At 53.1% G+C, this 19,399-nt stretch overlaps 1 protein-coding gene across 3 annotated transcripts in view; it reads left to right on the top strand.

Annotated features, from left to right (window-relative positions):
- The window catches only part of KIRREL3 (kirre like nephrin family adhesion molecule 3), a 417,878-nt gene that overhangs the window by 379,759 nt on the left and 18,720 nt on the right, over window positions 1-19,399 (top strand). For 2 of the 3 annotated variants that reach the window (XM_063178566.1, XM_063178569.1), the window contains 6 exons: window positions 8,732-8,880; window positions 9,218-9,345; window positions 10,601-10,727; window positions 16,677-16,777; window positions 16,855-17,053; window positions 18,632-18,667. In XM_063178566.1, the coding sequence (XP_063034636.1) occupies window positions 8,732-8,880; window positions 9,218-9,345; window positions 10,601-10,727; window positions 16,677-16,777; window positions 16,855-17,053; window positions 18,632-18,667 (740 nt within the window). The remainder of the gene's footprint in view (window positions 1-8,731; window positions 8,881-9,217; window positions 9,346-10,600; window positions 10,728-16,676; window positions 16,778-16,854; window positions 17,054-18,631; window positions 18,668-19,399) is intronic. The other variant, XM_063178568.1, reaches the window with a different exon arrangement.

The raw sequence follows: 19,399 nt of genomic DNA, 5'->3' as shown, positions 1-19,399 counted from the left end.
AGCAGAGAACTGCCCCAGCTCTGACAGATGGTGAATAGAACACACAGCCCCATTTCCAGCCTAAGACACCCCCAGGGTTTGATCTCTGGCCCCCATCAGTGAACACCTGAGAGGTGATGATTTACCATGGGCTGGGCCAGACCACAGCATCCATGGCCAGGGTCTGTCAGTGCTGCTGGCAGCTGGCATCACCTCAATGCTGTGGGAAGTGCCCACACTCAATGCCCATGAACAGCAGAGATCTCCTGGAGGGAGAATTGGTTGTGGAATAGATAAAACTGCCCAATGAACAGAGAATAACTGCCTCACCTCTAGCAGATGGGAAATAGAATCCCCCAAACCATGCCTGACAACCCAGGGCACCCTCCCTGCTGCTCAATCCAGCATCCCCGGTCCTCGCAGGTCTAACACGCTCTGCCCACGCTGGGTGCACCTTTGGGCAGGGTTTATTCCCCCCGTGCCCTGGCCAAGCCCTGCCCCTGGGCTCTGGGACCCCTGGGTGTCTCTGGAGCTCTGTGCAGCCCAGCTGCAGCCCTGGCAGTGCTGCTCCATTGATTACCTGCACGGCTCATCAGCCCTCTCCAACTATTCCCCACGGTTGATCAGTCAAGTCATTGACAAGTTAACAGCTTTGTTTACTTCTCCCTCTCGCTTCTGCAGCCAATTTGTTCTGATCACTGTGCTGAGAGAAAGGCTGTTTTGATTGGTTTCTCACCCAAAATGAACCATGGTGGGTGCATGGACTGGTGGCATGGCTTTAATTGTGTCACCTGGGAGAGAGAAACCTTCTCACCCCACTTGTTTCAGGTGCCTGTGCCTTGGGCAGCACAGACCTGACCCCAGGGTGTCCCTGTTAATTTCTCCTCCAGTACCCCAGCTGAGCTCTCATTGAACATCTTCAGGTGTGATTTGGGCAGCTCTAAGTAGCTCCTCATGGATTTTTCCCACCCACGGGACCTGCTGATGGTGAGGAGGAGATGCAAAACCCAGGCACTGCCCTTGAAGCCTGCAGCTGATGAGCAATCAGGCTCATCCCAGCCTCCTGGCTTGGCAGGAGTGGGAGCACTGGAGCCGAGATGAGATGGAAAATCAAGCCAGAATTTTCCTCTGCAGTGAGGTGTTATTATTATCATCAAAATCCCGGAGTGTTTAAAAACAATCCAACTCCAGTAGCAGCAACTGGTGAATCGTGGTGAGCGCAATCAGACACCAAACATGTCCTTGTCAGGGGTAAAAATCTGAAATTTGGGGAAAGGTTGCAATCTTTCTCCTTGTTTATTTGATTAAAAAAAAAAAAAAAAAACATATGGGGGGAAAGTAAGGAGGAGGAGATGAGGAAAGTTGGCATCTCTGCATCTGAGCTGTAGCATTCCCACCATTAGAACTTGAGGCTCACTTTGTGGTGGAGCCAAGATCCCTAAATTGGGATAGAGAGGTTTGGGAAGAGGTGATCACTGCTGCAGCTATGTGTGCATGGAGGTTTGTCAGGATGGGAGCTGGAGGTTTGGAAACCTTTCCTTGAGTACAATGGATACGATACACAAGGAAATACCCTTCCATGTGCTTTCTTCCCCTGTAGTCAGCACAGGTGAGGCCACATCTCAAATCCTGTGTCCAATTTTGGGCCCCTTACCCCAAAAAAAGACATTGAGGTGCTGGAGCATGTCCAGGGGAGGGAACAGAGCTGGGAAGAGAGGCTGAGGGAGCTGGAAAGGGGCTCAGCCTGGAGAAAAGGAGGCTCAGGGGGTACATTGTGGCTCGGCACAGCTCCTGACAGGAGGGGACAGCTAGGGTGAGGGCCAGGCTGTCCTCTCAGGGAACAGGGACAGGACAGGAGGAAATGGCCTCAGGTTGCCCTAGGTCAGGTTTAGGTTGGATATTAGAGAAGATTTTTTTATGGAAAAGGTTGTCAGGCATTGGCACAGGCTGCTCAGGGCAGGGGTGGCATCACCATCCCTGGAGGTGTTAAAGAAACCGTGTGCTTGTGGTGCTTGGGGACCTTGGGGTCAGTGCAACCTTGGCTCTGCTGGTCAGCAGCTGGACTGATGCTCTCAGAGCTCCTTTCCAAGCTGAACAATTGCCTGGCTCTGTGGTTCCACAGCCCAGCCCCATGCTGCAGGGCCAGCCCAGGCTCAGGAGAATCCTCAGGGCTCTGAGCTGGATGCAGCCCAGGCTGGAGGCACAGCTGTGTAATGCGGATGGGGAGAGGTTACCCAGGGCCTGCTGCTGACAAATGAACCCACACTCAGAGTGGGAGGTGGAGGAGCCACATGAGCCCCACACGTCTTCATTAGGCAGGGAGAAGAGGAACAACCCCATACATCACCATTATGAAAATTTACCCGTAATAAAGAAATAATTTGTGCGATGCATCACACGTGGGGGGCACCGCGACACCGCTTGTGTTGGGAACCTCACTCCATCATTTCTCACAAGGCTGGCACCAGCAGGAGCCATCCATTGTTCCTGTCGCCTTTGGACCTCCAAAGGATGCCAGAATGTCAGCCTCAAAACATCCATCCTGTGGAGGATACCAAGGCTCTGGAGCCTCGGGGGTTTGGGGTGGTGCTCAGGGCATCCCACTGGGGACAGCTCTGCTGTGAGGGTGAGAGGAGGGGACTGTCACATCACACCCAGGAACTGGAGGTACTGCTGGCAATAAAGCAACGAAACCCATTCTCTGAGCAATTTGTAGCAATTAATAGCCATTCCCAGGAATGAAATGTTAATTAATTCTTTCCCTGAGCCATGCATTTATTTAAGGTATTTGTGGGTGTTCTTGGTACTTTTATTAAGCAATTAAAATGCGTCCAAGAAAATATTTATCCATTTTAAGTAATTCTTAGTAAACACGATTTATATGGCAAGCAACCACTTTATTTTGCATTGTTAATTAAAACCGACGACACACTCCACTTCCCCCGGTGATTCGCCACCAGAGCAGCCAGGAGTGCTGCTCCAGAGCTGCTGGCAGCTCCAATATCCTCCCTCAGAACCTGCAGGGTGGATTTGTGCAGTGCTTGATGGGGCATTTCAGAGCCCCAGCAGCCCCTGTTACCCCCCAGGAGTCCCTGTGATGCTGTAAGGAGCCGTGGCCTGATGAAGACCTTTCTGAAGAAGATTTTGTTGAGTCCTACAGCTTTCCCAGGGCTGGGAAGTTGGTAGTTTGTTCCCACACGCTGGGTGTTGAAGGATTAGAAGCCCTTGTAGGGCAGACAGAGAGGGGTGTTTGTTCAGGTGAGCGTGAGCAGGGATGAAGTATTCATGAGCAGGGATGTTAACAATGCTCCTCCAAGGACTGACACCCTGTGGGTGTCCTGGTTTAGGGCAAATTTGGGAGAGAATCTCCAAAAGGGGGCTCCTCCAGAAAGCAAACCCACATGGCCCCTGCAGACAACTGGGTTGGGAAGGATTCCTCGGACACAAGTGGAAAGAACCTGTTTATTTAACAGGCACAGCACCCCCAGCACACAGAATGAACGATACCAGATGACACCACTCTGTCACTGCTCTGGAAAAGATGACAAATTCAGAAAGTCTCTCCTGTGGATGCTCACTCTGTTATCAGTCCCTCCGGCACTGGGAAAGGCTGCGGCCCAGAGCAGGCCCTGCAGGCCACAAGGTGCAAACTCTTGGTGCTCCCCAGGTCCCAGACCAGAGCAGGCTCGATTTGGTTGAAAAAAAGGAAAGGAGAAACAGCCCAGGAATAAATTTGGACTGTTTAGCTAAACTAACTAAGGAGCAGAAGTAAGAGCAAGCAGAAGCAAGGCAGAAGCAAGAGCGAGAGCAAATCGAAAAGCAAAAGCAAAAAAGCAAAAGCAGCACCATGTACTGCCCGTCTCTGTGTTCCACCAGGCTGATAAGAAAACCCAAACAGAACTTTCACTCTTCAGAGCCAGTCTTAAAAGCACAGAACATGATATCCAGCATAAACAGAACACATGAATGGGGATACAAGCATCATAACATCACCCTAGGACAGTGGGGTTTGCTGTGCTCTCACTGGGGAATTCTGTGGAGGCTTCACCAGCCTGGCAGCCCAGCCAGAAACAGGATTCATGGGAAAGAGGGATGGAACTGCTGTGCAGAAGGAGATGCAGCTGAGCATCCCTCTGAGAGCTGGGGACGAGGCTCAGGTGTGTCATCCCATCTCTTGGCAGACTTCCTTCAGAAACAAGAGCAGAAGAAATAAAAACACTAAGACATGAAAACCAAAACAAAGCCCTAGCATTGTTTAGGAGCTGACAAATCCCAAACTGTCCTCTCTTATTTGCTTGTGTGCACTCTTAGCTGGGAAGCAATCGATGGAGTCAGAAAAATGCTATTTCCCTGAAGAATGTCTCCTTAGAAAAGTTCCTTCCTCCCTCTTCAGTGTTAAAAGGACCCACTGCAGGTATTCTATTTTTTGTTCATTCTTTAATCACCGGTTTTCAGTGCTGATTGTAACAACCCCTTTGAAACTTGGATCAAAATATCTCTTTCCTGGTTGAAATTTGTTTTCTTCCATCACTCGAGCAAATTCAATTTGCAGAAGATACTGAATTGGGAGGCACCTGGTACTCCCTCCAGAGAGGCCAGAGGAAAACAAAAGCACATTACAAATATGAGAAAGGAAACAACAGAATGAAACCCAGCCCACAGGGGAAGAAATGCCCATCTGGGGACACAGACTGAGATGGTGTTCAGTGAAAAGAAATGAAGATGAGAAAATCTGCACATCTCTGTCCTGGATACAGGCTGGGAGAGCTGGGGGTGCTCACCTGGAGAGGAGAAGGCTCCAGGGAGAGCTCAGAGCCCCTGCCAGGGCCTGAAGGGGCTCCAGGAGAGCTGCAGAGGGACTGGGGACAAGGGATGGAGGGACAGGACACAGGGAATGGCTCCCACTGCCAGAGGGCAGGGCTGGATGGGATATTGGGAATTGGGAATTGTTCCCTGTGAGGGTGGGCAGGCCCTGGCACAGGTGCCCAGAGCAGCTGTGGCTGCCCCTGGATCCCTGGCAGTGCCCAAGGCCAGGCTGGGCAGGGCTGGGAGCAGCCTGGGGTAGAGGAAGGTGTCCCTACTATAGGACAAGATGAGCTTTAAGGTCCCATCCAACCCAAACCCTTCTGGGATTATGATTCTGTGATCTGCATTGGTCCCAATGGGACAGGGTGAATTTGGAGCTGGGTACTCCAAAGGTGCCTGTCAGTGGCAGAGGGCAGGAAATGAAGACACCCCCACAGTCACCCTGTGGGGACCACCCAAGGGGCTCAGGGGCATTGGGAGAGGTCCCACAGCATCCCCTCTGCCTGTGCTGCCCTTCAGCCTAAGGGAGTCACACACACGCAGTCCTGTGGGCAGGGTCCCCACAGACAGAGCCTCACCCCTCTCCTGGCACAGGGAGCCCCCTGCCCAGCCCTGCCCCTGCACTGGAGCCTAGCAAAGGGTGGGAATCAGCACAAGCAGTGACAGGCAAGGTGGTGGCCAAGTCATCCCGGGAGAGACTAAAGCAGGTGAATTTATAGAGTCTGGAACAGACCCTGAGTGGCACATTTGCTATCTATAAATACCTTCAAGGGAACAACATAAATGAAAGGAGCCCCTGATCTCCAGGCTGGCAGGACCAGGAGCACTGGCTGGGAGCCAGGCTGGTGCAGGCCATGGATACAGGAGGAAGAAATCACAGAGAGCCACAGCAGTGGAGGTGGTAGATGGGGCTGCAGGACCATCCTCCCCTCTTCTCTGCTCCTTTTTATTCAGGTTCTGTTTATAAATAACAACTGAATGGTTAATAGGTGAGCAAGGCACGTTATGGGCTCATTAAAACCCTCAGTTAAAACCCTTCTGGCTGTCCACGAGCTCATCACAGGAAGCTTTACAAGAGAGTTATCAGCTGCCATTATTAAAAACCAATTTGACATTATAAAAGATCCATAATGCTCGTTCAGCCACATTGATTTAGCCTGTAAAGCCTTGGAAAACTGGAGCAAGAACCTTGATCTCTGCTGAAGCACAAAAAATTGGTGTTTGTGACACATCAGGAAATCCAGTTTTGCTGCAGCGATGGGTTTTGAGCAAATCCATAAAGCGCCATGCCACGGTTGTTGGGAGATGTTTTCCCAAGCAGCTGCGATGTCAAACAGCTCTTGGAAACTTTGTTCTCTCTTTTGCAACATCCAGAAGGATCTCATCTGAGCTCTGCCCAGCTCAAACCCACCTCCAGACACTTCTTTCTCCACCTGGTTCCAATTCCCAGTGCTCTCCAGGAATGTTGGGAGGATGAACTGCAGGTGCAAGGACATGACCCCATAAGTCACTTTTATCCTCATCTTGAAGCCTCCTTCTTGCCCTTTGCACAGCAGGGAGGGTGCGTTTGTGCAAAATATTTGTGCACAAGAGAAGCTCTGGATTGTCCACAAAGTTTGGTGCCACACCCTGTCCCATTGACTGCTGTAAAAAAATGGCTTCATACACCTGCTGCCTCCCCTGAGCACCTAAGGGGCAGAACAAGACCCTCCAGAGGCTGGAAAACTGCTCCAGGCTGGGAATCTCTGCAGGGACAACATTGTAAAAGGAGCTTAATGGAGCAGGAATATTTCTGACGGAGAGCATGGGGGATTTCCCCATTTCCTTCCTTCCTTCCTTCCTTCCTTCCTTCCTTCCTTCCTTCCTTCCTTCCTTCCTTCCTTCCTTCCTTCCTTCCTTCCTTCCTTCCTTCCTTCCTTCCTTCCTTCCTTCCTTCCTTCCTTCCTTCCTTCCTTCCTTCCTTCCTTCCTTCCTTCCCTGAACCTTCCCAGAAGCTTCCTTCCCTCTTTCCTTTCATTCCTCTGCAGTTCTTGATATGAATTCAGGCCTTTTGGACCAGCAAACCAAACAGGAGACATCAGGACCATGTCTCTCTCCATTCTCTCCATCCCACAGGCTGTGCTAAGCTTTGGGCAGGAGGTGCCAGACCTGTGGCAGATGTCCCTGTCCCTCTGTTGCCCCATCCCCGAGGAACAGCCGCTCTCACAGCGCTGGCAGGTGCCTCCCACAGCCACCAGCAGTGTTCCTGTGGCAGGGCAAGGCAGATCCATGGGGAGGCAGGGGGAGCAGGATGCTGAGCTCAGCCTTGCAGGCTTGGCTTGGGCTGCAATTCCCTCTGGGAGACATCACCAAAGCATCACTGCCTGTTCAGAGCTTGGGAGCAGCACCTGCCCCTCCATTTGTGCAGGTTTTTCCATACAGAACCTCCCTCATTAACACACAAAGCAGCCCTAGAAATAAAACCAGCACCTCCTGATTAATTATTGGAGGGGGAGGTGAGGGAGGCAGGGGAGGGAAGCTGAAGTGGCCAGTCAGCATCTGTTAGAAGTGCAGAGATAAATGGGAGGCGAGGGCAGGTCAGGGCATACAAATGACTGCCATCCACTGGGGAACACCTCTCAGAGTGCTGTGTCACCACGGGGAGGCTGAGCAGGTCACTGGCAGGAGGCACTGAGGTTCACAGTGCTCGGGGAATTGGCTCTGGCAGCACTAAGGGTGTTCTCCAGCCTGCCGTGCACCAGCATTCTGCTCTCTCTGCAGCCCCACTGAGGCACTCGGTGCCTATGGACCTTCAGCAGGAGCTCCCCGCAGCTCGAGTTGTCCTTGGCTGCCTTTGGGGCAGCACTGGAGCAGTGGGGAGCCATGGCAGAGTGACAGGAACAAGCAGAGGGAGGCAGGAGGCCGCTGGGAGGAGCAGATGCTGCTGGCCTTGAAAGGGACAGCTCTCCCCAAACCACGGCACCGGCCCCGTGTGGGGAGCAGCCTCTGCAGCTCTTTCAGCAGCTCCTTCTCTCTCCTTCAGCCTCTGCACCTCCTTCCTCTCTCCAGACCAGCTCCCAGTGCCTGCATCCTTCCCAACCCATCCAGCACAACCAGAAGGGCAGCCCCACAACAACAAGGCAGAGACTCCTCAGGGAAACCCTCTTCCCTCCCATTTACCTGTCCTGTTTGGGGAGGATTATTATATGTTTTTTCCCAGGCTTTTTTTTCCCTTCCCCAAAGAGTGGCTGGAGTTTCAGGCCGCCTGACAGCATCTCCGCCTTTCCCACCCGCTCCCGAGTGGCAGGTTGCCAGATGGTGCCCCATTAGGTCACATTTGCTCATTGTTTGGCAAACAGGGCTTAATTCAAGTGCTGAGTTGACAGCTTGTTCTCCAAGACAATTTGCAAGTTGCAGTGCTGCAAATGCCAGCTTGGCTTTTCGGGAAATGTTATTTCAGCTGCCTTAAAGGGATAAAGTTCTCTTTGACAGGGGAAAGAAAAAAGAAAAAAAGGAAGAAAAGGGCCAAAGCGGGGGGCAGCAGAAAATGTTTTTACTGGTTTTGATGTGTTGTTTGATGCCAGCAGTGTTGTTGGCAAGCCTTCAGGAAGGGACTGTCATCCCCATCAAGTAGACACCCCTCCATGTCCCATTCCTCCCATCACTGAGGTCCTTCACTATCCTAGAAAATGAGGTGTATTCCCACTGAAACAGGGTAATAGAATGTTGGTTTCTTTTGGAAAGGTTTCTGTAGGGGTACATGTCTGTATCTCTCTGATGGCTCCTCTCCTCTCTGTGGCTTCAGTCCCTAAACCCCCAGGGAAGGGGACAATGCTGAGAACAAGCTCATGTCCCTTCTGAAGTCAGGGGCACTCCGGGTGTGCTGCCCCAGCACTGTGACAGCTACACGTGGACATGGCAAGAGACACAAAGCAGCACCACAACAATGCTCTGTTTACTTCAACAGGTGGGCGAAGAAAGGCCAGGTGATAAAGGAAGCCTCCGGGGACTTCTACGAAACCATCGTGGACCACACGTTCTTCTTTGAGCCCGTGTCCTGCGAGGTCACCAATGCTCTGGGCAGCACAAACATCAGCAGGACCGTGGATGTCTACTGTGAGTAACCTGATGGCTTCAGCCTGGCTTCCAGGCTCAGCAGAGCTGCTGAGAATCAGCAGGAAGCACACACAACTCAGTCTTACTTGCCCAGGGTGGCAGGACTGGCTGGGCTCTCCTGCAGCTCACTCTTTGTAAACGCTCTGCTGGTTGGACCTGTGATTTCCTTGTGAGCTCGTGGGGTGGTCACTGGGGAGCTGACCCCTCTGGAGCTGCAGCAGGCTTTTCTTTATTTGGGGCCCATCATGATCTACCCTGCTCCCCGTGCCCTGTTTAGTGTGGGGTTCCTGGCTGGCAGAGCCCATCCCTGGCAGTAATTCCAGTTTCCTCTGCACAGTTGGGCCCAGGATGGCCACGGAGCCGCAGTCCCTGCTGGTGGACCTGGGCTCGGACGCCGTGTTCAACTGTGCCTGGACTGGGAACCCCTCCCTGACCATCGTCTGGATGAAGCGAGGCTCGGGCGTGGTAAGAACCTCTGGGGGCAGGGGCAAGGGCATGGCCAGGGCAGGGGGGCTGCAATCTTGGGGTCTCTGCTGCTCACAGTGACCCCCAGATGTGTTAGAAAGTCTCTTTTCCCAGCCTGGCAGTCAAAGAAGGAGCTCTTCATTCATTCAGAGGGATCCTAGCAGAGGATGGTGCTTTGTGAAGCCATCAGCACCCAGCCATCCCAGTGGGAACCGGGATCACGGCTGATTTTTCCCCAGCCCCTCTGTTTTCAGAACCAGGTTGAAGTCCCTCAAGATTGCCTTCTTTTCTCCTTTTTTCACAAAAAGGAAGCAAGTCAGAGACCAAAGAGAGGTTGAGGCCAAGTAAACACAGGTGTTTTTATGGCTAACTCTGCAATCAATACTAACACAGTGGGTTTAAAGGGATCTGACCCTCTGTGCCTCTGCCTCGTGCCAGGTTAGGGCTGAGACCCCCACCTTGCTACAGGGAGACCCCAGATCCACATCCAACCCCTGCATCCACTGACTCCAGGAGCTGTGGGAGCAGTGCCAGCTGTGGCTCACCCAGCTGAGGAGGAGGAGGAGGAGAGATGATGGGCTGTGACCTGCAGAGCCCTGAGGGAGAAGGCCAAGGGCAGCTGGAGGAGTTTGCTCCAAAAACCATTCTCTGTTTGAGATCTGCCATGTGTTTTTTCAAACCCAGCAGTGCCAAGATCCCGCTGACAGCCTCAGCCAGATCCCTCAGCTTTTCCAGGTTTAATAAAGCACAGCAGGGCAGGGGAGCAGCAGTGAGCCAGTCCATAGCAGGGGGCTGGCCAGAGCCAGTTGAGATTTCCCTGGGTATCCAGACCCTGTTCCAAGGTGTCTGCCACCTCTGCCACAACTTCTGGGCATAAAATTCCAGAGTCAATCCCAGCAGGCTCCCCTGTGCCTGTGGATGTGGAGGTACAAGTGTGGAGTGTGGTTCTCTCTGAGGTTTTTCTGCCTGTGTCACTGCAGCCACCAAATTTTCCTCTTGCATCTTGAACTTCTTACAAAACAGGAGTTTGTAAAAATTCAAATGGATAGGAAGAGGATTTCTAATTCCACCCCAAAACACCTGTGGTGATTCTTTATTCTTTGGGCAACAGCAGCAAGTGCTATTTCCATGCAATGCCAGACTTTGGGCTCATCCGCTTGGCTTTCCCAAGGATGCTCAGGAGCTGGTGACTCGGGTCATTGTTTTGTCTGTAACTTCTCCTGGCCCACCTGAAAGGTCCCCTCCTCTCTTTCAGGTCCTGAGCAATGAGAACAAGCTGGTCCTGAAGTCAGTGCGCCAGGAAGACGCCGGGAAATACGTGTGCAGAGCCGTGGTGCCGCGCGTGGGCGCGGGGGAGCGGGAGGTGACGCTCACCGTCAACGGTACCTCCTCCTTACTTCTGACATTCATTCCTGCTCCCCTCTGACATTCCCTCTCTCCTGCTCCCTTCTGACACTCCTTCCTGCTCCCCTTCTGCCATTCATTTATATCTGCTCCCCTCTGGCATTCCCTCTCTCCTGCTCCCTTCTGACATTCCTTCCTGCTTCCCTCTGACATTCATTCCTGCTCCCTTCTGACATTCCCTCCCTCCTGCTCCTCCTCTGCCATTCATTCATTCCTGCTCCCCTTCTGCCATTCCTCCCTGCTTTCCTTCTGCTATTCCTTCCCTCCTGCCATTCATTCATTCCTTCCTTCTTCCCTTCCACCATTCATTCCTTCCTGCTCCCTTCTGCCATTCCCTCTCACTCCCCTTCTGCCATTCCTTCATTCCTGCTTCCCTTCTGCCATTCCCTCCCTCCTGCTCCTCTTCTGCCATTCATTTATTCATTCATTCATTCCTGCTCCCCTTCTGCCATTCCTTCTTTCCTGCTTCCCTTCTGCCATTCCCCCCTGCTCCCCTTCTGCCATTTCTTCCTGCTCCCCTTCCACCATTCCTTCCCTCCTGCTTCCCTTCTGGCATTCACTCCTCCTTCCCTTCTACCATTCCTTCCCTCCTGCTTCCCTTCTGCCATTCCTTCCTGCTCCTCTTCTGCCATTCATTCCTTCCTTCTTCCTTTCCACCATTCCTTCCCTCCTGCTTCTCTTCTGCCATCCCTTCCTACTTCCCTTCCACCATTCTTTCCCTCCTGCCATTCATTCCTTCCTTCTTCCCTTCCACCATTCTCTCCTGTTTCCCTTCCACCATTCATTCCCTACCCCCATTCCCTTCCTGCCTTGATTCTGTTGTCTGACAGCTCCTGTTCCCAAATTATCCCCTCAGATACTTCCTTTGGGAGCAAACCCCACCCCCAGTTGAATCAGAGATCCAGGCAATTGGAGTAAAGTGGATTTTGCATTATTTTGCCTGGAAATGCACAAGTTAAAGCAAAACAAAAATCAACATTTGCTCAGCCCCACACAGTTCCCTATTATCAACAGGAGTTTATTGAGTAGTTGGGAGCTGGCAGTTTTAAATCTTTAATAGATTAATCTTGCAAAACCCTCGCGAGGTCGGAGAGTGCTGTTGTCTCTGTTGTACACCTGGAAAGCTGGGAATTGAGTCTGGATCCAAGAGCAGCAGCCTAATCACACTCTCCATCCCACATGAGGATACCTGTGAGATTCCTGTGAGGATACTTGTGAACACTCTGCCTGCCAGGATTCCTGTGAGAATTCCTGTCAGGATACCTCCATGGCTGCTTGGGGCTCATCCAGCAGCGTGTCAGGATGTGCCCTGGACTCACAGCCAAATCTCTGGAGTTTAATGATGCCCTGTCCAGGACCTCACAGCAGCTGGTAACAAATTTCAGCATAAATACGGCAGGGAAAGAGCCAGGCAGGCTGCAAATGGTGTAAGCAGAGGATGAATTTTGCATTGTCTCTCACCTGCATGACAAACTGGCAGGTTTCACTCCCCACTCACTGTCACAGGAGAAGAACATAAGCAGGAGGCAGCTCAGGTAAGCATTGATTTCAAACACAGGTAATGCACATGGTGGATGCCCCAGTTCCCTGGAAACATTCAAGGACAGAGCTCTGAGCAACCTGATCTAGCTGAAGATGTCCCTGTCATGGCAAGGGGTTGGACTGGATGACCTTTAAAGATCACTTCCCACCCAAACTATTCCAGGTTTCTATAATCCTGGAAAAGGAAGCTGAGGGCAACCCAGCAGGGACTGAAAACCAACCACTAAAAACTAACCATTGAAAACCAGCCACTAAAAACCAACCACTAAAAACCAGCCACTGAAAACCAGCCACTGAAAACCAACCACTGAAAACCAACCATTGAAAACCAACCACTGAAAACCAACCATTAAAAACCAACCACTGAAAACCAGCCACTCCCTGACTTGGACTCAGCTCCTCAGCGCCTTCAGTCTCCTTCCCCAGCAGCTGCTGGGTTTTAATTACAATTAAATGAGCTCATGGAAAACAAAGCAACAAATTAGCACAAAGAACATGCTCCTTCCCTGACACCTACCAGGCACAGGGATGCCCTGAGAGCAGAGCAGAGCTCCCCACAGCTCGAGGCATTTGGAGCTTGCAGCACTGACTGGAAAAGTTTCCCTCCAGCAATTTTTGGTTTTTCCCACCAGCTTATGCCTGGGAAAACTGATGGGGAGCAAATGAAATCCATGCATGGGGTTCACTGCTCAGCCTTGATCATCTGCCAGGAACTGACTGCCTGCACACCCCATCCCATGGGAGGTGTTGCCAGGTGCACCCTGAAGGTGACAACGTTGGGACATGTTACTGCAAGTGTTGGACCAAGGGACAATCCCACACCTCTGGGCCAGAATAGTCTCCTGGCCCTCCAAGTGAAGAGAACCGAGCCCCTGAGCAGCATCCCCACATCCCACATCCCCCAAGAACAAGAGGCAGCCTGTCCTGCAGTGGGAGCAGCGTTCCAGCTCCAGAGCACAGCACAGTGTGTCTAATCCAGCTAATGAATTCTGCTGGAAGCCTGCTCTGATGTAATTCAAGGGGGAAGCTGAATGCCTCATATTTTGAAGTGATTTTAAATCCAGAGGGTGATACAATTGTCTGTTACTAACAGATGCTTCCCTCTGTCACAGAAAAATCAGGCATTGAGGAGTTCTGGGGTGGCTGCACTGCCCTGATCAGGACACCTGGACTTTTAGAGGGCTGATCCATCCCAGCAAGCCCAGAGGTCCCAACTGAGGGATCACCCAACCCACTCTGAGCCTGTGATCCCACCAGCCCATCCATTCCCAAAATTATCCAAAATCATGGCGTGGTGATGGTGGGGTGGGAGAGCATCCTGTGCCCTTCCCACCCAGCTCCCTCAGACAGGGCTGTGGTTGCAGAGCAGCCCAACCCCATGCCAGAGCCAAGGCCACCAGCCTGCAAGGAAGCAGATAGGATTCAGTCTGGTGAGTGGGAAGGAGGATTATGCAAAGCAGCAGCATTTGGCAGGGCCAGAGCAGCAGAGGCTCAAGGGAAGGGAGGAACTTGGTGCCATCATAAATCAGCAGCAGCTGGATTTACAGCCAAAGCCTCTCGATGCTCTTGACTGCACCCAGCCTGGTCACAGCTCCCACCCCAGCAGGAGCACCCCAAGGTCACCTTCACAGGCAGATCAGCAGCAGTCCCCTCTGTCACTGCACCATCCAGGCTTGGCAGGGGCTGCTGGGCAGGGACCACCACCCCTGCTCACCTTGTTCTGTAAGAGAAGTTTGTTGGAAGGGCTGGACAGCTCCAGGTGACTAACTCAGGATGTCATTTGCCTGGGATTCACCCCAACAAGGAATTTGGGCATGTGTGACAGCTGGGAGCAGGGCAGGGGCTGATGTGCTATCCCGCTTGGTCAGGAGCACATCAGGGTGTCAGGAAGTGTTCAAGAGCAGGTTGGAACAACCTCCTCTGGTGGGAGGTGTCTCTGCCCATGGCAGGGGATCTGGAATGAGATGGGTTTTAAAGTCTTTCCCAACACAAATCATTCTGTGGTGTTCCTTTGTAATCAATACCAGGCAGAACCAGCCAGCTCAGGACTTCTGCAGGAAGCAAGGAGTTAAACAAAACTCTCCTGCCAAATCATTTTGAGTGCCTGGGAGAAAAGTTCAGATGGACTCAAGCAGACTGGAGAAGCCAAGGCCATCCTATCCTTTCATTCCTGAAGGCTTCCACCTCAGACTTCTCTTTTGTGCGAGTCGCCAGGACCGCACAAATAAATTGGCACCGAGGTGCTAAAAATAACCTCCACCAATAGCTCCATCATTTATATCCATAGCAACATTGCTTAGAGCCTTTTCCCTGCCTGTGGGCTGTCTCACACTCGGTGCTGAATGCCAAGCTGGAGATTGGCAGCTTTCATAAGGAGCCAGAGCCTGGTGGAGAATCAAACACCAGCCCTGAATGAGAAGAGGCTGCAACTTCGTGCTATTATTTCTGGGCATGTTCATCTCACAAATAGTCTTTAGTCATCCACTATTATCATGATGATAAGCCTTCGACACTGAACTCCTGAAGCAATAATAAAAGCCAAAGCCATTGGCATTTGTGCCATTTAAAACCCACTCGCCTTGGGGAAAATGATCCTTTTAATGATTATTAAGCCATTTTTCTCTAGCGTCACCCAGTCTTGGAGCACTTCCAGAATTTATAAGTAACATACAACCATCAAAATGGAAAGGAGATGGTTCTTTTTATTACTGTTTAGGTCTGGCTTGCAGATCCCACCACTGCTCTTGCCTCTGCTGGCTTTGGAATCATCAGGTGGGCAGGAGCATCAATGGCCTCAGCAGGCTCCTCAGGCAAAGCAAGGAGTCACCTCCTCTGAGACCCTTGGGAAAGCTGAGCTTTCAGCAATGGATAAACAAGAACTCACACCTTGGGATCGTGCCTAGAACAACATCTTGAGCATTTAGAGAGAAAAACACAACAAAGTGGCTTTTTTTTTTCTTTGCCTTCTTCGATCAAAAAGGGCAGAAGCTTCCACAGCCGTACTGCTGTGTCCATTACAGCAAAACAAGTCCTGACCTTCACGCCCAGCTCCTGCTATTCCTGATGCTGATGGCGGCTCCCTTCCAGTAGTAATTTCCTGAGCTGCCAGAACCGTGGCCACTGGTCAGTGAATTGTGCTTCAATGAGCTTGTTTTCCATCCATCTCCCCTTGGAGCAGTGTAAGGAAGCAGGGACAGGGCTGTGCCTCAGTGGGAAGTGTGTGGGGAGTGTGCAAGCTTGGTGCAGGAAGGGGTTACCGGGACAGTTCCAAAAGGCAGCTGTGTGTACAAATGCCTGAGAGTGAAGGATTTAGCATTTTGGTATATTTCTGTGCATGTATGGAATTTATAAATGGGTGATTTGGATGAGAATCAGGCAGGAATACCCAGGCAAATCTTTCTTCCTACTTTACCCCAAATCCCTGAGACCGTTTTTTGAAGGAGCATGTCAAGTGCAGGGCAGGGAGGTGAGGAAAATGGGAAAAAATCCACAAGGCTGCATTACTGATAAACCCAGTGACATACTCCAAACCAGATTTGGCAACCCCAAGTGAACACCCAAAGTTCCAGAGCTGGAGCAGGGGGAGTTCTGACAGCCCCTGCCACTCCTCTCTCCCTGCCCTGCAGGCCAGTTGTTGCTGTTTTCTGCCAGCAGCAAGCCACTCATGGAAATGCAAATCTGCTTTAATTAAGGAGGTTAATAAACAGCAATTAGGATCCCAGCTCTTGTGCTGCTCCCCTGGGGCCATCAGGGCTGTTAGAAGAGTGAGGGACACACCACATGCTCTCCTCTCCCATCCCTTTTCTCCCAAGCACAGGATGCTCACCAAGGCAGGACATTTCCCATCCCAAGCTGGTGTTTGGCTCAGGAAGAGCCTTTCCTACCCTCTCTCCTCGGCTCCTTTCATGACCCACATGGCACAGGAGAGCCCAGCTGATGGGTGTCAAGGTTTTCCAGCAGAAACTTCTCCACCACATCTTCCTTAATGACCTGGAGAGCAATTAGTTTAATTCAAACTGGTTGCTTAATGAATCTGGTTGGTTGCTTAATGGATCAGGGAGGGCACAGAATAGGAACAGCAGGTGGGATGGGATCCTGCTTTGCTCCTGCAGCAAACAGCCCTTCTCAGAGGCCAGGCTCTCCAAGGAGATGGGAGAAGGACCCTTTACACCAGGGATGGGGGTACAGAGATGGGGGACCCTGGTGTTTTGTGAGGGCTTTGCAAAAACCCACTCATTGCTCTCCATCGCAAGAGGAGATGGGGCTGTTTCTCCATCCCTGTCCTTCAGAGACAGAACCCAATATCCATTCTGGGTAACACCCCCCTAACACCCTCCATCCCCAGCAGTCCCATGGGGTCACAGCAGCCTCTCCTGTCTCCACAGGGCCCCCCATCATCTCCAGCACGCAGACCCAGCACGCCCTGCACGGCCAGAAGGGGCAGATCAAGTGCTTCATCCGCAGCACTCCGCCGCCAGACCGCATCGTGAGTATCACCCTGGGCACGGGCAGTGCCTGCAGCACCTGGGGCTGCTCCAAGCTCACCCTTCTCTCTCTTGGCAGGCTTGGTCCTGGAAGGAGAACGTTCTGGAATCCGGGACCTCGGGGCGCTACACGGTGGAGACGGTGAGCACGGATGAGGGGGTGATCTCCACACTGACCATCAGCAACATCGTCCGTGCTGATTTCCAAACCATCTACAACTGCACGGCCTGGAACAGCTTCGGCTCTGACACCGAGATCATCCGGCTCAAGGAGCAAGGTGGGCACTGCTGGGGGCTGCTGGGGCTGGGGGCACTGGGAATTAGCACCTGGCTGGGCTCTGAGAGTGGGGACATGCTGTGAGAGGCAGGAGGTGCTCAGAGAGCTCTTGGGGTGTCAGAGGAAATTAGGAAGGACAGTGACAAGGCTCCAGCTGTGCTAGCTGCAGGATTGCATCCCTAAGGCACATGATCTAGTAAAGGGGAAGGAGCAGGGACAAGCCCTGTAAAGTCTCTGCTTGGTAAGGTATTGCTGATTTTACCTGTCCTGCTAAAGCTGGAGGGCACGGGCTGATCCTGCACCCCTCACCCCCTGTCCCACAGTACAAGGTGATGTCACTGCCCAGGCTGGACGATCATTCACAGCCTTGGAGAGACAGTGGCTGCTCCCAGCAGAGCCCACTGCTCCACGGTGATGGGGGTGAGCAGAGGAAGGCGTTTGGACTGGTGGCAACTCTCCATCCTGGCCACCAGCCACAATGCCAGCATGTCCCACAGGGCTGGGCTCACACACCCAGCAATTCCCAGGGGATGGCCAGGGAAATTCCACTCTCGGGGCTCTCCACAGCAGGGGAGGGAGATGCCTTGTATGAGGAATGCTTAGCTCCTGGAGGAACTCCAGTTCTCCTCTATTTTATTAAATGCCAGGGCAGGCAGGTGGATTGTTCTCATTAAGCTGTGATTTATAGGCAAGGCTGGCGTCCAGATTAAATCAGAGCTAAATGAACCCCTTAAAATTAGCCTTGGGCTTCTTCCAATGCAAACAGAGCCAGTGGTTTTTTCCAGGTCGGCTGCCAGTCAGCGGCAGCGCTGGGCAGTGAGCCTGGGTCCCAGCAGAGGGGGACGGGGAGCCGAGCTCACACCCAGCGTCCCTGCAGGGCCACCGGGGGGGACAGCCCTGCCCGGGACAGGGGACACCGCAGGGTGACATAGGGGACACTGCAGGGTGGCACAGGAGACACCACAGGGTGACATAGGGAACACTGCAGGGTGGCGCAGGGGACAGCCCTGCCCCAGTCAGAGTGGAACAGGGGACAGCTCTGCCCAGGACAGGGGGACACTGCAGAGTGGCACAGGGGACAGCCCTGCCTGGGCCAGAAAACACTGCAGGGTGGCACAGGGGACAGCCCTGCCCCAGTCAGAGTGGAACAGGGGACAGCCCTGCCCCGGCCAGGGTGACACAGGGGACAGCCCTGCCCCGGCCAGGGTGACACTGTAGGGTGACACAGGGGCCAGCCCAGGGGACAGCCCTGCCCGGGCCAGGGGGACACTGCAGGGTGGCACAGGGGACAGCCCTGCCCCAGCCAGGGTGACACAGGGGACAGCCCTGCCCAGGTCAGGGTGACACAGGGGACAGCCCTGCCCCAGCCAGGGTGGCACAGGGGACAGCCCTGCCCCAGCCAGGGTGGCACAGGGGACAGCCCTGCCCGGGCCAGGGGACATCACAGGGTCCCCTTCACAGGGCCAGCCCCCGAGCAGGCAGAGCAGAGCAGAGCAGAGCAGAGGGCTGAGCACTCAGGAAGGTGCGGTGGGCGCGTGGGCTGTGCAAGGCTGTGGACACTTGCTTTATTTTCAAACAGGTACGGAAATGAAATCAGGAGCTGGTATTCAAGCAGGTATGGAAATCATGAGCTGGCGGTGAATGTGAATTGTCCCCAGGCACCACCACACCTGAGGGCCCAGCGTCCTCCTCCTGGCCCGGCAGCTCTCCCCAGGGCAGGCAGGGCAGGCAGGGCTGCAGGGAGCTGCAGGGCAGTGACTGGGGCAGGACTGGGGAGCTGGAGGGGTCCAGGCCCCCTGTGCCACTGACCCACTCTGGAAACCAGCACTTTTCCTGCCCCAGCTCCCCAGGCACTGGAAGGGGGATGCTCTTACTCAGCCGTGTTTAAAATGTTGCAGAAGTCTCACAGAGTGCTGCTTTGGGACAAAAACAAAGAGGGGAAAGTACATGTTTCCAGGGTCATCTGCAGACATCAGCTTGGTTCAGCATAGTGGGAGAGTGATGGCCAGCATCCATTGGCACCAGAGCAGGTCTGGATGGATCTGGGGCAGATCTGCAGGAGATGCTGCCCTTGTGGTTCCTCATCCTGTGCTGCCCTTGTGGTTCCTTATCCTGTGCCCCAGAGCAGGATTCCTGGGGGAGCCAGCAATCTGCACCTCCCTCAGCTCACCCAGCCCTACAGGAGAGTTTACCATCCCCACCATTCTGTCACAGCCCCTTTGCAGTTTCCTTTATCCCAGCCCAGGAGAGCCCTGGACATTTTCCCCACCCCATTCCCTGCATGGCTCTTCATCCCCATCACCAGCTGCTTCTCTCTGATCTCTGCCCTGCAGATCCCATTCCCCAG

Source organism: Melospiza melodia, chromosome 29 (assembly GCF_035770615.1).
Source record: "Melospiza melodia melodia isolate bMelMel2 chromosome 29, bMelMel2.pri, whole genome shotgun sequence".
Taxonomy (NCBI): Eukaryota; Metazoa; Chordata; class Aves; order Passeriformes; family Passerellidae; genus Melospiza; species Melospiza melodia.
Note: the sequence above shows the minus strand (reverse complement) of the source record. Positions and strands in the feature narration are given on the sequence as shown.